Below are 20304 nucleotides of genomic sequence, written 5' to 3' on the forward strand. Positions count from 1 at the left end.
CAAAAACTGCCTTGCATTTGCCACCTCTTCATTTTTGTTCCTGCCCTGCCTCTTACCTGGAACACTTGCCTCTTTCCTCTCTATTCTTATCCTTTTGGTTCAGTATAGCCCCATCTTACCCCTTTTTCACAGCCTACTTCAACTGCCACATCCTCCATGCAGTCTTCTGAAAGGTGAATTCTCCATCCCTGAATTCGTTGTTTTCTTATCACTTTCCACTATGCATTATAGGAAATTAGTACTTTTCTAGTACCCTGCAAATTTGGCGAGGACATATACCATGCCTGATTAAGATTTCTCTTCCCTACGGTGTTTATCATATTACCTTGAAAAATGTGCTCAAGGAATATCTCCTGACCATAGTAGAGCTTACAACATAGCAGTTAACAGCTGGAGTCAGACAGACCTGAGGCTCAATCATAACTTCTTTTTTTTGAAACAGAGTCTTGCCCTGTCACCCAGGCTGGAGTACAATGGCTCGATCTCGGCTCACTACAACTTCCACCTCCCAAGTTCAAGCGATACTCCTGCCTCAGCCTCCTGAGTACCTGAAATTACAGGCGTGCACCACCACGTCAGGCTAATTTTTTGTATCTTTAGTAGAGATGGGGTTTCACTATGTTAGCCAGGCTGGTCTTGAACTCTTGACCTTGTGATCCACCCTCCTCGGCATCCCTAAGTGCCAATCATAACTCCTAATTGCATAATGTAAAGCAAATATTTAACCTCTTCAAATCTTGATGCTCCCCTCTACAAAATGGGCACATGGCTACACAAGTAGGGTTGAGGACCCTGGGTTTACACTTGAGCAACCAGTGAATATTCATGAGATCATAGCCTTCTGCTGCATTTATTAGCTTAGTCACTGTTATCGTGAAGTTTCATTATCGTCAGTAATACCCTTTCAGAATGATGCATACCTATTCCCAAAGTGCTTTTAGATCTTTTATTTTGTTGTTCAAGTCAGTTCCAATAAATGCCAGAGACTTGCGTAACAAAGACCTCTCCTACATCTTTCACTCGGGGCCAAATCTGACATCTCACAAGCTCCCCATTACAACAACTGCAGAATTCATGTGTTTTCATATTTTTCACCATGAGCACTATGACCATTAATCTCACCCATTGTGTCAGCTGTTCAACTCAAGAACACATAGAGATTTTCTCTTATCTGTCACAATACATACAAAAACTGAAGCCTGATCTTAGCCATTCACAAATATCTCCCTTCTGGATCCACATTATGAATAATTTCTTTTGTGACCGATTGGTTCATTCCTTCGCCCCTCACTGCTGGTTCCCATGCATAACTTACTCATTCCTGCCTCTGAGCTGTGTAACAGGCCATCCATCCACCTTTTTTTTTTTTTTTTTTTGAGACGGAGTCTCGCTCTGCCACCCAGGCTGGAGTGCAGTGGCTGGATCTCAGCTCACTGCAAGCTCCGCCTCCCGGGTTTACGCCATTCTCCTACCTCAGCCTCCCGAGTAGCTGGGACTACAGGCGCCCGCCACCTCGCCCGGCTAGTTTTTTGTATTTTTTAGTAGAGACGGGGTTTCACCGTGTTACCACCCAAATTTAACAGTGTGCTGTAGTGATTGAGGATGGGCTCTAGAGCTTAACAGAACCAGATTCCACTACTGGCTGCATCGTTGATAGACTGGAAATGTTGGAAAATGCACTTACCCTTTCTGAGCTTTAATTTTCTCCACTGTCAAATGTAACTGGGTAGGAGTGACTTCAGACTTCACGTGACGCCGGTGCCAGGCGAACATGGCGGCGGCCACTGGACCGTTGTTTTGGCTGGGGAAGGAAACCCTGAAGGTGCCTGCCACTGGCGCTCTTCGCCTTGAACCGGCAGCGCCGCTGTGCGCGGCTGCGGAAGAACCCTGCTGTGCAGGCCGCCTCAGTGGTGATGCGGCCGGGAGGCACCTACGCTGGGGTCCTCTTTCGCCAGGAGTCCTTCTTTCACTGGGTGTTCGGTGTCACCGAGCCAGGCTACTACGGCGTCATCGACGCTGACACTGGGAAGTCGGCCCTGTTTGTGCCCAGGCTTCCTGCCAACCATGCCACCTGGATGGGAAAGATCCATTTCAAGGAGAAGTATGCCGTGGACGACGTCCAGGATGCAGATGAGATTGCCAGTGTCCTGACGTCACAGAAGCCCTCTGTCCTCCTCACTTTGCGTGGCGTCAACACGGACAGTAGCAGCGTCTGCAGGGAGGCCTCCTTCGAGGGCATCAGCAAGTTCAAAGTCAACAACACCATTCTTCACCCAGAGATCGTTGAGTGCCAAGTGTTTAAGACGGACGTGGAGCTGGAGGTTCTGCTCTACACCAATAAAATCTCCAGTGAGGCCCACCGTGAGGTAATAATGAAGGCTGTAAAAGTGGTAATGAAAGAATATGATTTGGAAAGGAAATTTAAATATCCAGAATAATAGAAAGTATAATGAACCCGAAGTCCCCATCAGGTTTCTGTGTTAGTTTTGTTTGCTAGAGCATTTTAAAGCCAAACTCCAGATATCATGTCATGGCACCTGTAAATACTCCAGTAGGTATCTCAGTTGATGAGAACTTTTTTTATTTTTCCATAACCACCATGCCAATATCACATCCTTTATCACAAATGAACCGTAACTCCTTAATGTCATGGATATCTACTTCATATTGATCCTAAACTCTTTTTAGCATTGGTTTGTTCAAGTCGGGATCCACACAGAGTCCATACATTGCACCTGGCTGCTGTTGGAAGCAGGATGTCGTGAAGCTGAGCTGTGGGGAGATCGCACCCCTGTCTACAAACTGCTCGACTTTCCCTCCACCCCCATCCCAAGACCCCAGATTGGCCTTGCTGCCGCCTCCTGTGTGGACCAGGGTGGCTCTTGGAGAGATGAGCTCGAAGCCAGAGGCCACAGCCCAGTGCGCCAGGAAGCTGTCAGCCAGGAGCAGCCACCCGCACGAGTGCGCCTGAAAGCTGAGTGGCATCGGGTCAGCGTGTATGCCTGCTGTGCTCATGCTGTGCACCTGCCGTGCGCGCCCACCTGCGGCTCTGGCCACAGGACATATAGAGGGGAAACAGTGCTGGCCGGGGAAGCCATCTGATCTGTGGGCCCCTGAGAGCTTAGAGCAGGAGGGGTGGGGATGAGGACTGAGATAGCAAAAACGAGAGATGGAGTCTGTTCCTGAGGGGACCGAGTGGGGAGACAGGGGTCACGCCCTCTGAAGATGGTGGGAAGATGGGTCTCTGGGGAAAGTGTCACATCATAGCGTGTCCCTGGCCAGATTTGAGGAGGGCGCCCCCGATTGCCGGTGCCCAGGCTAAACAAAGCCCCTGGGACATCTGTAGCCAGAGAGATGTACTAACACTTCTGCCTCCTCGAGCTCCCTCTCCAGGGCAGGATCACTTTGTGATGCAGTTTTGTTGTGGTCCTTGTCCTGGAGAGCCTGGAGGTGCCTTCTTGGGGACCACGTCTCATTTATCTGCGCGCTGTCTGACCCACTGTGGGTGTCAGGAAACGTGTGGGTGGATGCGATAGATGGATGGGAAAAAAGAAGAAAAGGTTTTAAGCTATTTTTCCGCCATCTTTTATGCCACTGGGGACGTGAGAATTCTTAACTAGTGGGGGAATAAAAATCTCTTCTAAAGCAGGAAAAAAAAAAAAGCGACTTCTGGTGACTTCTGATAATCTGGCAAGCTTAGCTAAGGTGGAAAGGCTGTCCCTCCACATGATAAACATAGAAACACTGGAGAAAATACAACAAAAAGAAAAAATTAAATATGTAACCAAACTCATGAATAATAAAAGCAGCCAGGCACAGTGCCTCACATCTGTAATCCTAGCACTTTGGGAGGCTGAGGCAGGCAGATGGCTTGAACCTATGAGTTTGAGACCAGCCTGCTCAACATGGTCAGACCGCATCTTTACAAAAAATATTTTTTAAAAAAAATTAGCCAGGTATGGTGGTATGTGTGTGTGTAGTCCCAACTACTTATGAGGCAGAGGTGGGAGGATCACCTGAGTCTGGGGAGGTCAAGGTTGCAGTGAGCCTTGATCACACCACTGCACTCCAGCCTGAGCAACAGAGTGAGACCTTGTCTCAAAAATAACAGTAATAACAATAATAAAAGAAAATTCTCGGACGGGCGCGTGGCTCACACCTGTAATCCCAGCACTTTGGGAGGGCGGATCTCGAGGTTAGGAGATCGAGACCATCCTGGCTAACACGGTGAAATCCCGTCTCTACCAAAAAATACAAAAACTAGCCGGGCGAGGTGGCAGGCGCCTGTAGTCCCAGCTACTTGGGAGGCTGAGGCAGGAGAATGGCGTAAACCCGGGAGGCGGAGCTTGCAGTGAGCTGAGATCCGGCCACTGCACTCCAGCCTGGGCAACAGAGCCAGACTCCGTCTCAAAAAAAAAAAAAGAAAACAAAATTCTCAGGTCGCAGGAATAGAGCAGGAAATCAAAGTCAGGGTAGGGAACAGCAGACAAAGCCTAAGAACTCCCACAAGGATCAGAAACTGGCAAAAACCGTAGGGACAGGAGGCATTCCTATACTTCAGGTTCCTACAAGACAAGGTGCTGAACTTGAATCCCTACTAAAAGCTAGTGATGACAAATGCCATCAGACCATAAAATTGGACTCGAAATACTCCTCTATTGGCCTGGATACACAGTAAGAAAGCTACCCATCAGGTGTCATGGCTAAAAGTTTAGACTCATAAGAAGTCATTGGCCTTAAATTGACACACTCCAACTGGTGGGACACTTGAAGCCAAGAAATTATCACCAAAAAAAGATCCAGAATTGGTAAAAATCCACTGAGATTTGGAAGAAGCAAACTCAAATCATCCTATAAAGAAGAAGATAGATCTCAAGTCATGGAGACTCGACTTTTGCTAAGAATGAGTTTACTACAGAAAATAATTTTGAACCACACGAGTTAATAAGCCACATAAAAGAAAGTCAGAAGATGAAACAAATAGTAGGAATTTGCAATAGAAAATGGCAAATAAATCAGTATAAAAATGTTAAATAAATGTTTTTATATTTAAAGAGAGAAGAAGCATAAACACAATGCATTATTAGAATATTTTAAATTGTTGTTTTAATTTAAGAATTAAAAACATTTTTTTAACCAAATAGAAATCTTGATAATGAACACATAGTCACTGAAATAAGTGCACACAAACCTTCATATTTAATGGTTGGGCCAAAAACAGATTATTCATAGCTGAGGAAATAATTAATGATTTAGAAAATGGAGCTGATGAAGATGTTAGAATGCATTATATGTGGCAATAAAATGGAAAATACAAAAGTTAAGGCCTGCATGGTGGTTCATGCCTGTAATCCTATCACTTTGGGAGGCCAAGGCAGGAGGATTGCTTCAGTTCAGGAGGTTGAGACCAGCCTGAGCAACATAACAAGATCCCATCTCTACAACAAAATTTTAAAAATTAGCCTGGCATGATGACACGTGCCTATAGTCCCAGCTACTCAGGAGACTGAAGTGGGAGGATCTCTTGAGCCTGGGATACTGAGGCTGCAGTGAGTTGTGACTGTGCCACTACACTCCAACCTGGATGATGGAGCAAGACCTTGTCTAAGAAAGAAGAAAGAAAGAAAGAAAGAAAGAAAGAAAGAAAAGCAATATTGAAATAGAAATCGAATAATAACTTTTTCAGAACTTAAGAATGACTTAAATTCTCACATTAAAAGATTATTCCTAGCACTGAAAAGAACAACAAAATTCTCCTACATATACTATAGGGAAGTAACAAAATATGAAATGCAAAGAGAAAATATCCATATCACCTAGAGAAAGGATATTACTCAAAAAGAATGACCATTACATCAAAAAGTCTCCCCATTCGTTATCATAGATACCAGAAAACAATGGAACAATTTCTGCAAAGAGTTAAGGAAAAATATTTGGCCATCTATATTTGTACACTCAACTAAATTCTCATGAAAAAAAAGAGGGCAAAGTAAATATATCTTCAGGCAAAAAAAAAAAAATACAAAACTGAGTTTCTAAGTCCTCACTTAAACTGCTTCTAAAGAATATAGTTCAGCTAAAAGAACCCAAAACCTAGATGTAAAGAGGTGGATTAAAGAAGCAAGGAAAAGAAAAAAATTGGCAAACATGAGTAAAGTTAAGTATTGGTATTTAAAAAATAATATTGACCAATGTTGGTGGAGGTGATGAAAAACAGTTCAAACTAAGGAACCAAAACTTGGAAATAAAGATGGAATGAAGCTAAGAATCTTTTACTGTTTAAAAAGAGATTAAAGACATTGATTTATTTTAGACTTTGCAATGTATATATGTTAAAGGGTAAAGGCAACTACTAAAAGAATAGAAATAGAATGTAAAATTTCTACAGAGAAGCAAAAAACGAAATAAGTAAAATGCGATTAATCATATAGATGGAAGAAACGGAGGAAGAAAAAAGGGAAGGGGAGAAGGCAAAGAAATAGAAAACACAAGGTAAAATGATTTTTTAAAGCAGCACAAATATACCTCAATAAATGTTAATAAACATAACTTTCCTCTGAAAAGACAAACTATTAGATTGTACTGCTTTCTATCCCAATAGATGCTGTTTACAAAGGACATGCCTGAAAGTAAGGACACAGAAAGATTTAAAATGAAGGGATTAAAACATTGTATATCACATAAATATTATTCCAAAGGTTTTCTTCATGGCATTAACAGGCTAGTTCTAAAATTCACATAGAAGAATAAGGGAACAAGAAGAAACATGAATATTGTGAAGATAAACTGGAGAAGGATTTGCCTGACTAAGTATCAAGACTTATTTTAAATCACAATAGTTAAAACACTGTCATATTGGCATGGCAATAGACAAATGAACCAATATCCAAACTACACACATATGGAGATTTGGCAGTGTTACTAATCAGTGGGAAAAGGAAAGACTAGTCAGTCAATGGTGTGGGACACTTGGCTATCCATTTGGAAGTTAATAAAAGTGGGTACATCCTTGTATCAAGCCATATGCAAAAAAAATGAATTCCATATGAATTAAAAACATTAATCTGAAAAGCAAACTTTCTAAACATTTAGAAAAGATTCTAAATTAGGGGAAAATATCTTCATGACATTGGGAGAGGAAGACATAAAAAATCAAAACCCACAAAGAAAAAGTTTTTGAACAGAATATGCCTAAAAATATTAAAATAAAGAAAAGGTTTGATATATTTGACTAATGACAAAAAGAAAATGTTAGAATGACAAAATAAAACATAGAGATAACATTTCATGAATTTGCGTGTCATCCTTGCACAGACAGGACCCATGCTAATCTTCTCTGTATCATTCTAATTTTAGTATATGTGCTGTCAAAGTGAGCACAAAACATAAAGTTAACACAGGAGAGACCAGAAAAAGATGTCTGCAATGTGTATGACAAATAATAGGTTAGTATCCAAACTATGTAAATAACCCAGACATTTGTTTGAGTGCAGAGTCTCAATTCACAAGGAAGGAATATGAAGCGGTCTACCTAACACTCAATAAGGGAGCAGTTGGTAAAGCATATAAGAAGGATGCAAAACTGGTAATGGAGTATCTCACCATTTGTGATGAATGTTACATTACAGAAATTGAGATGCTGTTGAATGAGAAAGGGGAATTTACAATTGAAACTGAAGGGAAAACATTTCAGTTAACAAAAGATGTGGCCAAACATGATGAGATTCCAGAAAACACTCTATGTGGAAGAAGTTATTCTGAATGTAACTGAACCCTTCTTCAGCCTGAGCAGGATCATGAACATATATTCCATGTAAGAGAAGGAGATGAACAGAGAACATTCCTCAGTTTCCCTGCTGTAGTCACTCTATTCAAATGTTATGCCCTCTCACTGAGCCAAAACCAGGAGTTCATGCCATTTGTCAAGGAATTACTGGAAGCCCTGACCAGGCACAGGTTGTCTCACAAAGTAGATGATTCCTCTGGGTCAATTGGAAGATGCTATGCCAGGATTGATGAGATTGGTGTGGCTTTCAGTGTCACCATTGACTTTAACACAATGAACAAGGCCCCCCACACTGCAACTCTGAGAGACTGAGATGCAACGTGGCAGATAACAGCAGAGGTCTCTGAGCTGCCTAGTGTAGTCTGAGATCTGACCAGTGGCAGCATCATATGGGCCAATGTGGAGGCCAGGTATCCTCTCTTTGAAGAGCGATGATACAGGAGGTAGAAAGAAATTATTTAGGCAGATTTAGGTAGAAAGAAATTATTTAGGCAGATAGTGAGGGCAAACGAGTCCTCAGCAGAGCTTCCCTTCAAACAATAAGCAGCCCAAAAAATCATTTCTTTTCCTACAAAGAACAGCCTGAAAAATCAAGCTGCAAATATAGATAAGCAAGCTGGAAGCTTACACAGGGGAATGCCAGCAGCTGTACCAATAGGAAAGGGCTACGTGGGGGACAGGCGCGTGCACCATGGAAGCTCCATCTTCCCTTTTTTGTTAACACGTGTACAGTAAGAAAGAAATGGGCAATATGGCACAGCTCAGACAGAGAACCCACTTGCATAATAAAGATTGAGGTGGGGGTGGCCAGAGATTCGTGCCCTATGCAAATAACACACCTGGTCCTAACCGGTTTTTTGCACACTATGTAAATCAGACACCACCTCCCCGTCAGCTCATCTATAAAACCCTCTGCATTTTGCTGTGGACCAGCAACTTATTTTTTCGGATCCCTCTCTGTAGCAGAGAGCTATTCTCTTTCTTTTCCCAATTAAATTTCCACTCTTAACCTCACTCATTGTGTGCCTGCATCCTTGATCTCCGTGGCTGTGAGACAACAAACCTCAAGTATTACCCCAGACAATGAGGCCACTTCAACAAGAGACTGGTAAAAAAAGAGACAATCGAGGAATAAGGACAATTTTTGGTGACGTACATTAATTAAATAAATAATGCTTATCATATCCACTTTATAAAAGAGAACAGCATTGTGATTATTCCCAGTAACTGTATTCTATCTTCAGTGGCTGTCAGATTTTTATCCCCACAATTAAAATGGAAGGAATTCTGAAAAAAAAAAAAATCTTAACCTTGGGGATTAATATTTCAACATACGAATTTGGAGGGGGACAAAAACATTCTGTCTATTACAGGGTCTAAAAGCACAATTGCCCACTTCATCTCTAATTGATGGAGTAATGTTAATATTTAATATGCAGTTTACTTGTTAAATGCAGTTCCAAGCACTTTACATGTTTGGATTATGGCACTCTTGTATACTGGATTCTTTCCTTCAGCTCATACAAACACCTTCTAGTATCTCTCATTAAAAACAATAGCACACCCTTTTTGAACTCTCATAACCCTCCAGATGATGCTCCATTTCTCTGTACTTTTTCATTTGTTTAAGGGTTTTCTACAAACGTTATGTCCACTTACTCATTTTCCACTTACTCTTTACTCACTACAATCTGAGTTTCACCTCCACTACCACACAGCAATTACTCTTGTCTAGGTCACCTGTAATCTCCATGTTACCAAATCCTATGAGCACATTTCTGCCTTCATTTCAGTTGATTCCATAGTAGCACTGCACATAGTCAATCACTCCTACCATTTTGGAATTCCCTCCTATATTGACTTCTGTGACACTCTTCAGTCTTGGTTTTCATTGTATACCATTGCCTACTCCTTGCCTGTCTCCTTTACTCCTCTTCTACCCAATCTTTAAATGTTGGCACTTCTCAAACCCCAGTGGCAGTACTCCTTTCTCTATACTCGTTCTCTTGATGTAACCCAGTCATTCTCAACAGGGTGTGATTTTGCCCCCTAGAGGACATTTGCCAATGACTAAAGATATTTTTTATCATGACAACTGGGAGTATGTCACTGGCATCTAAAGGACAGAGGCTGGAGACACTGCTAAACATTGATGGTGAGTATACAATCCTAAACCTAATATACTGTAATATATTGTATAACTCAGCCTCTCGAGTAGCTGGGCTTACAAGCACACAACACCATGACCAGCTAATTTTTGTATTTTTAGTAGAGATGGGTTTTTGCCGTGTTGGCCCATCTGGTCTCAAACTCCTGGCCTCAAAGTCATCTGCCCATCTTGGCCTCCCAAAGTGCTGGGATTACAGGTGTGAGCCCAGGCCACCATGCGTGGCCTGAAACTTGAGTTTTATCACAAAATAGAACAACAAGAGTTTTATATATAACCAAGATGGAGTGACAGGTGATTGGATTTACTCTTTGACTAAACAACCAAGAAAATAAACATGTAACAGTGGTTTTCAAGCAGCAGATATCAGGCACTATAGGACAGAGATACTTGAAACTCAGAGAAACAAACAAGGTAATCACTGTTGCCCTAGTTTACTGCCTGGACAGATGTTTCTGTCCAGGCAACACTGCAGGGGTGTAGAACCCACACAGAACCCAGCCATCACCCTGAATTGAGGAGAGAGAACTGGGTGTCTGAGAAGGCAAAGGTAGTTAGAATTTGCAAGACAGGTCCCTGGAGAGAAATTATACGCGCAGAGAAAAAGATTGAACTCCAGAAATATTCAAAAGGTCCCCCTCAAATGTTCAACTGAGTATTGACCAGTGCATGCATATGAGAAAACTGTATGAGACTATGGAAGGAACATCCAGAAAAGAGCACGAGTAGCCACTACCAGGGCTTACTATTCCAAGAATAGTCTGTGTTCTCACCAGGCAGAGTAGAACACCTTGTAATTCATAGTCCATTAGGTGGAGCATTCAGAAACGTATTGCCTCAGTAAAGGGAAAATTTAGCTCAGGACCAAAGGCCACTCTAGTCCTACCTTAAAATGCTTAAAAGCAAACCTCAAAAAGACCAAACTACTTGCTAATAATGTAACTGTGTTCCAAAACCAGGTAAAAATATTTATTATAATATAAAAATATAAGATATAGAATATAAAGATAACCAGCACCAAACAATTACGCAATGTCTGGGATCCAATCAAAACTTACCAGGCATGCAAAGAAGCAAGAAAAAAATAGCCTATGCTAAGGACAAAAATTAAACCATCATTCTCAGCAAACTGTCACAAGAACGGAAAACCAAACACCACATGTTCTCACTCATAAGTGGGAGTTGAACAATGAGAACACACGGGCACAGGGAAGGGAACATCACACACTGGGGCCTGTCAGTGGGTGGGGGGCTAGGGGAGGGATAGCGTTAGGAGAAATACCTAATGTAGGTGATGGATTGATAGATGCAGCAAACCACCGTGGCACATGTATACCTATGTAACAAAACTGCATATTCTGCACATGTATCCCAGAACTTTAAGTGTAATTAAAAAAAGAAAAAAAATTAATCAATAGAAACAGACTCAGAAAAGACAAAGATAATAAAATTAGTATAAAAAGATATTAGAATAACAATTATTAATGATATTCCATATGTTCCAAGATGGTAGGTATAAGACTAATCACGTTTTGTAGATATATAAAAAATATTTTCCAAAAGACCCAAATTAATCTTCTAGAGACAAAAATGACAATTTCTGAGACTAAAAATGTACTATATGGAATTAATAACAGATTACACATTGCAAAAGGAAATACTAGTAAGCTGTGAGATACAACAACAGCAACTCTCCAAAATGAAGTACACACACACACACGCGCGCGCGTGCATGCACGGCAGACAAAAAATAAACAGAGCATTAGCAAGTTGTAGGACAACTTCAAGAGGCCTAATAAAATGTAATTGGAATCTCTGAAGGAGAAGAGAGAGAGGAATAAATAGGAAAAAAAATCTGAAGGAAAAAAAGTGCAATTTTTCCCAAATGTAATGAACATTATAAACCCACAGATTTAAGAAGTTTGATGAATCCAAAGCACAAGAAATATAAAGAAAAGTAAACCATAAAACATCATAAACATGAGGCTTAAAACCAGTGACAGAAATTTTTCTTTTTTTTTTTTTGAGACAGAGTCTAGTTCTGTCGCCCAGGCTGGAGGGCAGTGGCGTGATCTTGGCTCACTGCAACCTCCACCTCCCTGGTTCGAGCAATTCTCCTGGCTCAGCCTCCCGAGAAGCTGGGATTACAGGTGCCTGCCACCACCCCCAGCTAATTTTTGTATTTTAGTAGAGATGGGGTTTCACTGTGTTGGTCAGGCTGGTCTCGAACTCCTGACCTCATGATCTGCCCACCTCGGCCTCCCAAAGTGCTGCGATTACAAGCATGAGCCACCACACCCAGCAGTGATAAAAAGAATCTTAAAAGCCCCCAGAGAGAAAAAGACATGTTATATATAAAGTAATATAAATAATAATAGCTGACTCCTGTTCAGTAACAATGCAAGCTAGAACACAGTGGAACAACATCTTTAGAATACTGAAAGAAGAAAACCTTCACAACTTAAATTTCTACCATTCACAAAAATTTACAATAAAGACTTTCCCAGACTTACAAAAGAGGCCTGACACAGTGGCTCACACCTGTAATCCCAGCACTTTGGGAGGCTGAGGCAGGTGGATCACCTGAGGTCAGGAGTTTGAGACTAGCCTGGCCAACATGGTGAAACCTTGTCTCTACCAAAAAATTACAAAAATTAGCTGGGCATGGGGGGCGCACACCTGTAATCCCAGCTACTCAGGAGGCTAAGGCAGGAGAATCGCTTGAAACCAAGAGGCAGAGGTTGTAGTGAACCGAGATCCCATCATTGCACTTCAGCCTGGGCAACAAGATAAAAGATAAGGCAAGGAGGAATGGAAATATACTGTTGTAATAACACAAAAGAAGACACAAAATAGGAATAAAAGAAAGATAATACAAATACAAAATAAACAGCAAGATGGCGTGTTTAAACTGAAGCATAACAATCATTAATCATCAATTACTAAATGTAATTCATGTAAGCACCTCAATTAAAGAGATCGTCAAATTAGAAAAACAAAAGACAATTTTACGTGTATACATATGTCTAAATTTTTCAAATTGTACACTTTATATTCTTGGTTTATCATATGTCCATTATAGCTTAATAAAGATTTTAAAACAAATAAATAATCTAGTGTTTGGTAGCAGAATAGGGTGATTATAGTTAACAATAATGTATTGTATATTTCAAAATAACTAAAATAGTAGAATCAAAATGTTCCTAACACAAATAATAAATTCTTGACGTGATGGATATTCCGATTACCCCAACTTGATTATTACACATTGTATGCTTGTATCAAAATATCACATGTAGCCCTATAAATATGTACAATTATTATGTATCCATAATAATTACAAATAACTACAAACAATATTTTTAAATGTATAAAATTATATTTAAAATTTAAAAATAAATTAAAAATAAAAATTAAATAGAATAACATAAAGGAAAAGTAGACAAGAGAAAAAGGCTGAGAATAAAAAATGTGATAGGGAAGGTCTTCAATGAGGGACCCGCTATTGAAAGCTGTAGACCAAAAGTCAATCACATCATTCATGAATTCAAGGTGACCGTAAGGAATCTGTTGAAGACAAAGTAACCACATGTTTTCTAAATTAAGCCAAGTCACAGGAAGCCATAAATGTTTTCAAAGGCACTTTTCCAACAAGTTATTCATTAAAAGGATGTTGAAAGGTGATTCAAATGTTCGGTGCAAAATCTCACCTCAAAGAGGAATATTTTCAAGAGTCTGTCTTCCTAAGAATTCGTATCTAACAGGAGAGCTCCTGTTAGATATGAATCATTAAATTCATCTTATTTTTGACCTTTGGAATGAGACTAAATTAATCTGCTCCCTCTCCCACTTATAGCCCTTCAAATATTTTAGATCATATTATCTGTTCTCCAGGCTGTCTATGGTAAAATTAATCATTCCCCGTGGGACCTACTTCCAGAAATTGTCACCATCCTAAACGCTTTTGTTTGGATATACTTCTGCTGAAAATCTCCCTTTTAAAAATAGAGTACTATACTCAGAATGAGCACAAAATTCTAGGTGTGGTCTCATCTTTTAAAACTTAAATTATATACTTATACATTGCAACCTATAAACACATTTGTTTTCTTAATAACATTGGCAAAATGTGTGTCACATATATCCTTTAAACTCTCGGCTTGTTTTCATGTGAACAGCTAACCATGATCGGAGTCTTCATTCTATCTTTTATAATCAGCATTTTGAACCTCAGTGCAATATTTTATATTTGGTGAGATTATGTGCTTTCTCATATGTGCAGGTTTACTTCACATCTTTTTATTTTAATTGTTTGCATTTTTGTTGTTTGTTTTTTGTTGTTGTTTTTGAGACAGAGTCTCGCTCTGTTACCGAGGCTGGAGTGCAATGGCGCAGTCCCGGCTCACTACAACATCCGCCTCCTGGGTTCAAGCGATTCTCCTGCCTCAGCCTCCCAAGTAGCTGGGATTACAGGCGCCTGCCACCACATCTGGCTAATTTTTTGTGTTTTTAGTAGAGACGGGGTTTCACCATGCTGGCCAGGCTGGTCTTGAACTCCTGACCTCGTGACCCACCTGCCTCAGCCTCCCAAAGCGCTGGGATTATACTTTCAATGTATTATCTATTTCTACTAATTTTGCATCTTTTTTTTACTATGACTTGCAAGAAAGAAGAGAAATTAGAAAGAATTCTAATCAGAAAAGCAAGTTAAGCAGCCAGGTACAATATTTCTCTCAATAGCTATTTGATATTACAATGTGGAGGAAACATTAGAGATTAGCCTGCCAAAACAAATCATTGAAATCAAAAATAAAAGAACTGAGTCAAGTAGTCAGCACATTAGGATCAAGTCCTGATTCCCCTAAAGAATAAATATGGTGGAAGAACATACCTATTTATCTCTCTTTCCATCAATCTTCCAAAAAGGATGAAAATAAAAGAATTAAATAGATATAAATTAAAATTATATAAATACACAGGAATAAAAAGAATGGTAGAGATGATAATAGTATATAAAAGATGTCAGCAAAATATTGGAACTTGAAAAGAATGATTAACTAGTAATTGGCTTAATAGATTTCATAGAAATCTAGGTTATAGAAGAGAAAGCCAAGAAGATCCAAGCAACTCATTTCATAGAACCCCAGAGAGGCTCAGAATATTGTGTCACTAGCTGTCTCAAAACATCAAGATGAAGGGTGGGATTTCAGGATTATATAAGAAAGAGTTATACTCCCCAACTTCCTCCACCATTCAGCAAACTGGTTACCTATCCCTTCTTCAGTCTAGCAAAAACAAACAAACACACAGGAAGTTTGTCATTTGGAGAATAACCAATCAGCTCTCTTCTTCCACTTGGTTTCTCAACATTGGTAGCCAGGCTTATAACACCTAGTCAGGAAATTGGAGAGTTCCTCTATGTGGAAACTGAGAGGCTCAGGAGTTTTGATAATTCCCCCAACAAATTAGCTAGGTCCATTCCTAGTCTCTCTAAAATGAAGTCAACCAGCCCTAGCCCACCCATAGAGATTCAGGTTTTCTTGGAGAGAGAAGTTTAAGAAATAACTCAAAATGCCCTGGTACTGAAAGATAGAGATCTATAGATTATATGGAACCTGCCCAAATGCCCGCCAATCAATGAGTGGATAAAGAAAATGTGATATATACACACACCATAGAATACTACTCAGCCACAAAAAGGAACAAAATAATGGCATTTGCAGTAACCTGGATGGAATTGGAGACCATTGATTCTAAGTGAAATATCTCAGGAATGGAAAACCAAACATTATATGTTCTCACTCAGAAGTGGGAGCTAAGCTATGAGGATGCAAAGATATAGGAATAATGCAATGGACTTTGGGGATTTGGGGAGAAAGAGTGGAAGAAGGGGTGAGGGATAAAAGACTATACATTGAGTACAGTGTACACTGCTTGGGTGATGGGTGCACCAAAATCTCAGAAATCATCACTATTCATGCAACCAAACACAACTTGTTCCCCCAAAATCTATTGAAATAGAAAAGAGAGAGAAATCTACAGATTAAAATATTGCACTGAGTATCCAGCACAATGAATTTTTTAAAAACCCACATTAACACACATCATTGGGAAAATTCAAATTCAGGGGAAAATAGTATATATAAAATATTGTGAATAATATTAATATTAGCCTTCTTTACAGGAACCCTTGAAGCTTAAAGACAAAGAAGTAATGTCTTCAAGATTCAGAGAAATAATCAGTTCCAACATAGAATTCTCTACACAAGCACATATGCATGTACACACATGCTTTTAATCACATAAGAGGGTAGAATAAAAATGTTTTCAGATATGTGAAATATTGTCTCAAGAAATTTAATGGTCAAGCACCCCCTCTTAACAAGTGCCTGGAAAATATACTCTACAAAATGAGAAAGTAACCCAAGACAGAAGATCCAGGAAATAGAGGATCTCACACAGGAAGGGGAAGAAATTCCAGTATGAAGTTAGGGAAGTCGCAGGATGTTTGCTGGTCATCAAGCCTAGGGACCTGTCAAGATTGGCACAAGAGAATAGAAAGTTCCAACAGGGCTGATTCCATAAAAAAGAAAAAAAGAAAAAAAGAAAAAAAAGAAAAAAAAAGAACTGATAGATTATCTGAAATGTTTGATTGTGCTGAAAAAAGATATTCATCTAGTGGAATATGGAATGAATTAGTGACAGAAATATGAGAAAAAGGGTTAATCAAAAATTTAGGCAATGATTAATGCTGGGAAAAACAAAAAGTTGTTCAAAAGAGAAACATGTAATTGTGTATTTCTTTGATTTAAAATATACATTTTAATTAAAAACAAATATATTCATCAAGGAGCAGAATCTGCCCAGTAATTCCAGTAATTCCATTCCTTTTCTTTCTTTTAAATGCTCGATCATTATTTTCTTATTTTAGATATTATTTCATCCATTGATGATGGAAAAAAAGAATTTAGGTCCATGTATACTAGCTGAGCATGGTGGTGTACGCCTGTAGTCGCAGTTACTTGGGAGGCTGAGGCAGAAGGATCACTTGAGCCCGCTGCAGCGAGCTATGATTGCACCACTGCACGCCAGGCTGAATGAGAGTAAGACCCTGGCTCAAAAAACCAAAACAAAACAAAAATTTAGATCCACATATACTGAAGTCCCTTACTTACACACATACACATACTTCTGCTAACCCCATCTTCCTGATGTTATAATTTTTGGATAAGCAAAAAGTCATCATTCACAATACTATGACTATGCAAATACTGTCACAGCTGTAGCTCAGGGAGTTGGGAAACTGTGTACAGAAAGTCAATCAATAAAATAATGTCTACAATTGAAAAAAATTAATACTTTTTTAGCACATTTAGAAATATGGGGGTAAAATTCAGAAGAGTCAGCTAAGAGTTGAAAGTTTATGTTTCTAAGGAACATGACTCAATGTTAGGGAGCAGGACCCCTGTAGTTCTTTTTTTTTTTTTTTTTTTTTACAATATGATTCTGTTGTTCTTTGATAATAATTTTAATTATTTTTTTAATTATAATCACCAAGGATCTTACTTAACATTACAATAAAAGCTCTTTTTTATTGTTTAGAAACTTGTTCTTGAAATTAAAAATATTCATTTGAGAATCAAATAATTTATTCTGTAGAATTGAAAAAGCAAATTAATGTCATATATATTTAAAAATCAGATAAATTACAATCCAGGAATTCAGAACTCCAACCCCAGACCATTTGGCCAAGGAAGGTTGGCACATTACACTTACTTTTTTTTTTCATTTTCCTGTTTATTGTCATGCTTCATTTCCCAAATTATTTGGAATTCAGAATGCATATTGGAATTTAGCATCTTTGGATCAGTAAAATCTCCTTAGTCATATTTCCTCTGTTCGTTATGAACAATGAAAAGAGAAAGATTGAAAGAGTACTGTGCACTTATAAATCTATGAGCCAGTTTTTAACTTCTAATCTAAAGCCTAGTTCTTCTTTGAGTCTTTCTTCATGGAGTGGGGAAACAAGGATAAAAGGCATTTTGGATCATGTATTTTTATAGTTGCAACACACAAAATTATAATATGGAAATTTGTCCTTACAGATATCTGAACAATTTGTAGTGAAGAACAGATTTGCTCCAAACTAAAATGCTATTTGTTTGCTGTTTTTTCTTCTATAATTAAGAAAATTTAAACCCTGTCCTCTGTCAAAATAGTGGTTAGAAAACTTTTTTCTTTATTACTTACTCATCTATGCTGCTGAGTATGGCTACAGGTAAGTTGAATTAGCCAGAGAATTGTACAAAGAATTTATACTAAGTGCCTGAAAAAAAATTATACTGAATAAGTAAAGTCCAGATGTTAGGGAAAAAAAACAAAACCAATTTAAAAACTAGTGAAAATAGGCTGGGTGCAGTGGCTCATGGGCACAGTGGCTCATCCCAGTACTTTGGGAGGCCAAGGCAGATGAATCACTTGAGGCCAGGAATTTGAAACCAGCCTGGCCAACATGGCAAAACTGCCTTTCTACAAAAAATACAAAAATTAGCCAGGCATGGTAGTGCATGCCTGTAGTCCCAGCTACTTGGGAGGCTGAGGCAGAGAATCACTTGAACCCAGGAGGCAGAGGTTGCAGTGAGCTGAGATGGTGCCGCTGCACTCCAGCCTGGGTGACAGAGTGAGACTCTGTCTCAAACAACAACAACAACACAACTAGTGAAAATATAACTACCTAGCAGTACTATCCTATGTTTTGTGAATCCTAGTTTTTATAAAAGACTGGAATCTAGGATTTTAGTCCTGAATCTGCAACTCATGTGTCATTTGACAACAAGGCTAGTCACTTCTCCTCTCTCTGTTTCATTTTCCATCTGTAAAATGAGGGGATCAGACCAGATGATCCATCAAGTTTCTTTCAGGTCATAGGAGAATACAAAATTTACATTAAGAACATAAGAAGAAATTTCTCTTTCTCTTTTTGTGCATCCCCTAGATTGATTTCTATAATTATATGGAAGCAAGTGAAAACCCTACTGTTTCCAAGGATCTGACCAACAATTACCGCAGGAAATGTGGTCACCTAATTTAACTCTTAAACATCATCAGCAAGACTAACAGCTTGGATGCATCCCAATTATTCCCAGAAATTAATGGTGTGGTATCAAGAATAATCGAAAACACTTCCACTTAGCTTTGGGATTCATTATATTTTTTGGTTTACTGTAGATTCCAATTAACATTTTGGTTTATTCAGGCTGATTTTAAAATATGTTGTCTTAATTACATACTCAAACCAGCTAGTCTACAAATATGCCTCGTTAGATAAAAGAGATAATATCCTTGAATTTGACATAGTCCTTAAATTTCTAAGGACTGGTTTACACTGAGACCTAGTTACGTGGTCATATGGTTTAGCTGTGTCCCCACCCAAATCTTATCTTGAATTATAGCTCCCATAATCCCCACGTATTGTGGGAGGGACCTTGTAGGAGGTAATTGAATCATGGGGGTGGATTTTCCTGTGCTGTTCTCGTGATAGTGAATAAGTCTCAGGACATCTGATGGTTTCATAAAGCGGAGTTCCCCTGCACAAGCTCCCTTGCCTGCCGCCCTGTAAGACGCCTGTAGTCCCAGCTACTTGGGAGGCCATTGCTCCTCCTTTGCCTTCTGCCATGATTGTGAAACCTCCCCAGCCATGTTGAACTGTGAGTCCATTAAATATCTTCTTCTTTATAAATTACACAGTCTTGGGTATTTCCTCATAGCAGTATGAAAATGGACTAATACACATGGTAATAGCAGAGAACTCTGTGGTGTCTGCCCAGCTCATAATTCCTTCTCCTCTAAGAACAGCTCTCCATTCTAGCCCATGGGTGACAGGAATGGTACCCTAGAAGCCATGTTTTAGTCACATAACACCATTGCCTAGAACTCAGCTAACTGGACAATGACTGAGCACCAGAACCAAACTGAGCCAATCAGAGCCCCTTCTTGGGAATTTACAGTTGTGACTGAAAGCAAAATCTCAATGAGAGTTCTCTTATACAGACACTATATTAACTTGAGAACTGGGGCTCAGCCATTGTCTTAGGAGTAGATGAGTAATAGAGATAGATTTGCAAAGACATTTGAAGGGAGAAATGGAGGACAAAATAAAGCAAGCCTGTTTTCTGGGCTCTTCATGGCTCTCCATCTCTAGTCCTTTTTGAGTCATAGCTCCATCTCTGCTGCTGGCTTCCAGAATATATTCATATCTTCTTTCATTATCTTAAATTCTCCCTTCCTGCTTAGACTAATTAAAATGGATTTCTATTATTATCAACAACAAAAAATTCCTGCTAAATAGACT

General features: G+C 39.3%; 1 protein-coding gene, 1 long non-coding RNA gene and 1 other non-coding gene across 8 annotated transcripts in view; 1 reads left to right on the forward strand and 2 right to left on the reverse strand.

Annotated features, from left to right (window-relative positions):
- The window catches only part of LOC116271050, a 145386-nt gene extending 143513 nt beyond the window's left edge, over positions 1 to 1873 (reverse strand). Inside the window, exon 1 of the long non-coding RNA XR_004179424.1 lies at positions 1685 to 1873. This is a non-coding gene — a long non-coding RNA (uncharacterized LOC116271050). The remainder of the gene's footprint in view (positions 1 to 1684) is intronic.
- LOC110741613 (xaa-Pro dipeptidase-like) lies at positions 1749 to 19450 on the forward strand. 6 transcript variants are annotated; one of them, XR_004179423.1, is made up of 3 exons: positions 1749 to 2366; positions 9840 to 9941; positions 16138 to 16226. XR_004179423.1 is itself a non-coding variant. In XM_031657538.1 (3 exons), exons 1-3 carry the CDS (start codon positions 1914 to 1916, stop codon positions 16249 to 16251), a joined length of 867 nt encoding a protein of 288 aa, XP_031513398.1. In that variant the 5' UTR covers positions 1749 to 1913; the 3' UTR covers positions 16252 to 16294. The 6 variants fall into 6 exon arrangements, 5 of the variants coding, with proteins under 5 accessions (XP_031513398.1, XP_031513399.1, XP_021784762.2 ...); XM_031657538.1 differs by lacking the exon at positions 9840 to 9941 and adding an exon at positions 2689 to 2988 and having other exon boundaries at positions 16138 to 16294; XM_031657539.1 differs by lacking the exon at positions 9840 to 9941 and adding an exon at positions 2689 to 2961 and having other exon boundaries at positions 16138 to 16294.
- On the reverse strand, positions 7270 to 7380 carry LOC116271209. The gene has a single exon (XR_004179630.1). It is a non-coding gene; the product is annotated as a U6 spliceosomal RNA (small nuclear RNA).
- Positions 19451 to 20304: the final 854 nt, after the last annotated feature.

Source organism: Papio anubis, chromosome 17 (genome assembly GCF_008728515.1).
Source record: "Papio anubis isolate 15944 chromosome 17, Panubis1.0, whole genome shotgun sequence".
Lineage (NCBI taxonomy): Eukaryota > Metazoa > Chordata > Mammalia > Primates > Cercopithecidae > Papio > Papio anubis.

Bases quoted from the DNA above. Each gene is read 5' to 3' on its own strand.
- LOC110741613 (XM_031657538.1), top strand. From the start codon at position 1,914: ATGCGGCCGGGAGGCACCTACGCTGGGGTCCTCTTTCGCCAGGAGTCC. The intron at 2,367-2,688 runs GTAATAATGAAG...AACTCTTTTTAG, and splicing joins CCAGTGAGGCCCACCGTGAG to CATTGGTTTGTTCAAGTCGG. The intron at 2,989-16,137 runs GTCAGCGTGTAT...CCTTCTTTACAG, and splicing joins TGAAAGCTGAGTGGCATCGG to GAACCCTTGAAGCTTAAAGA.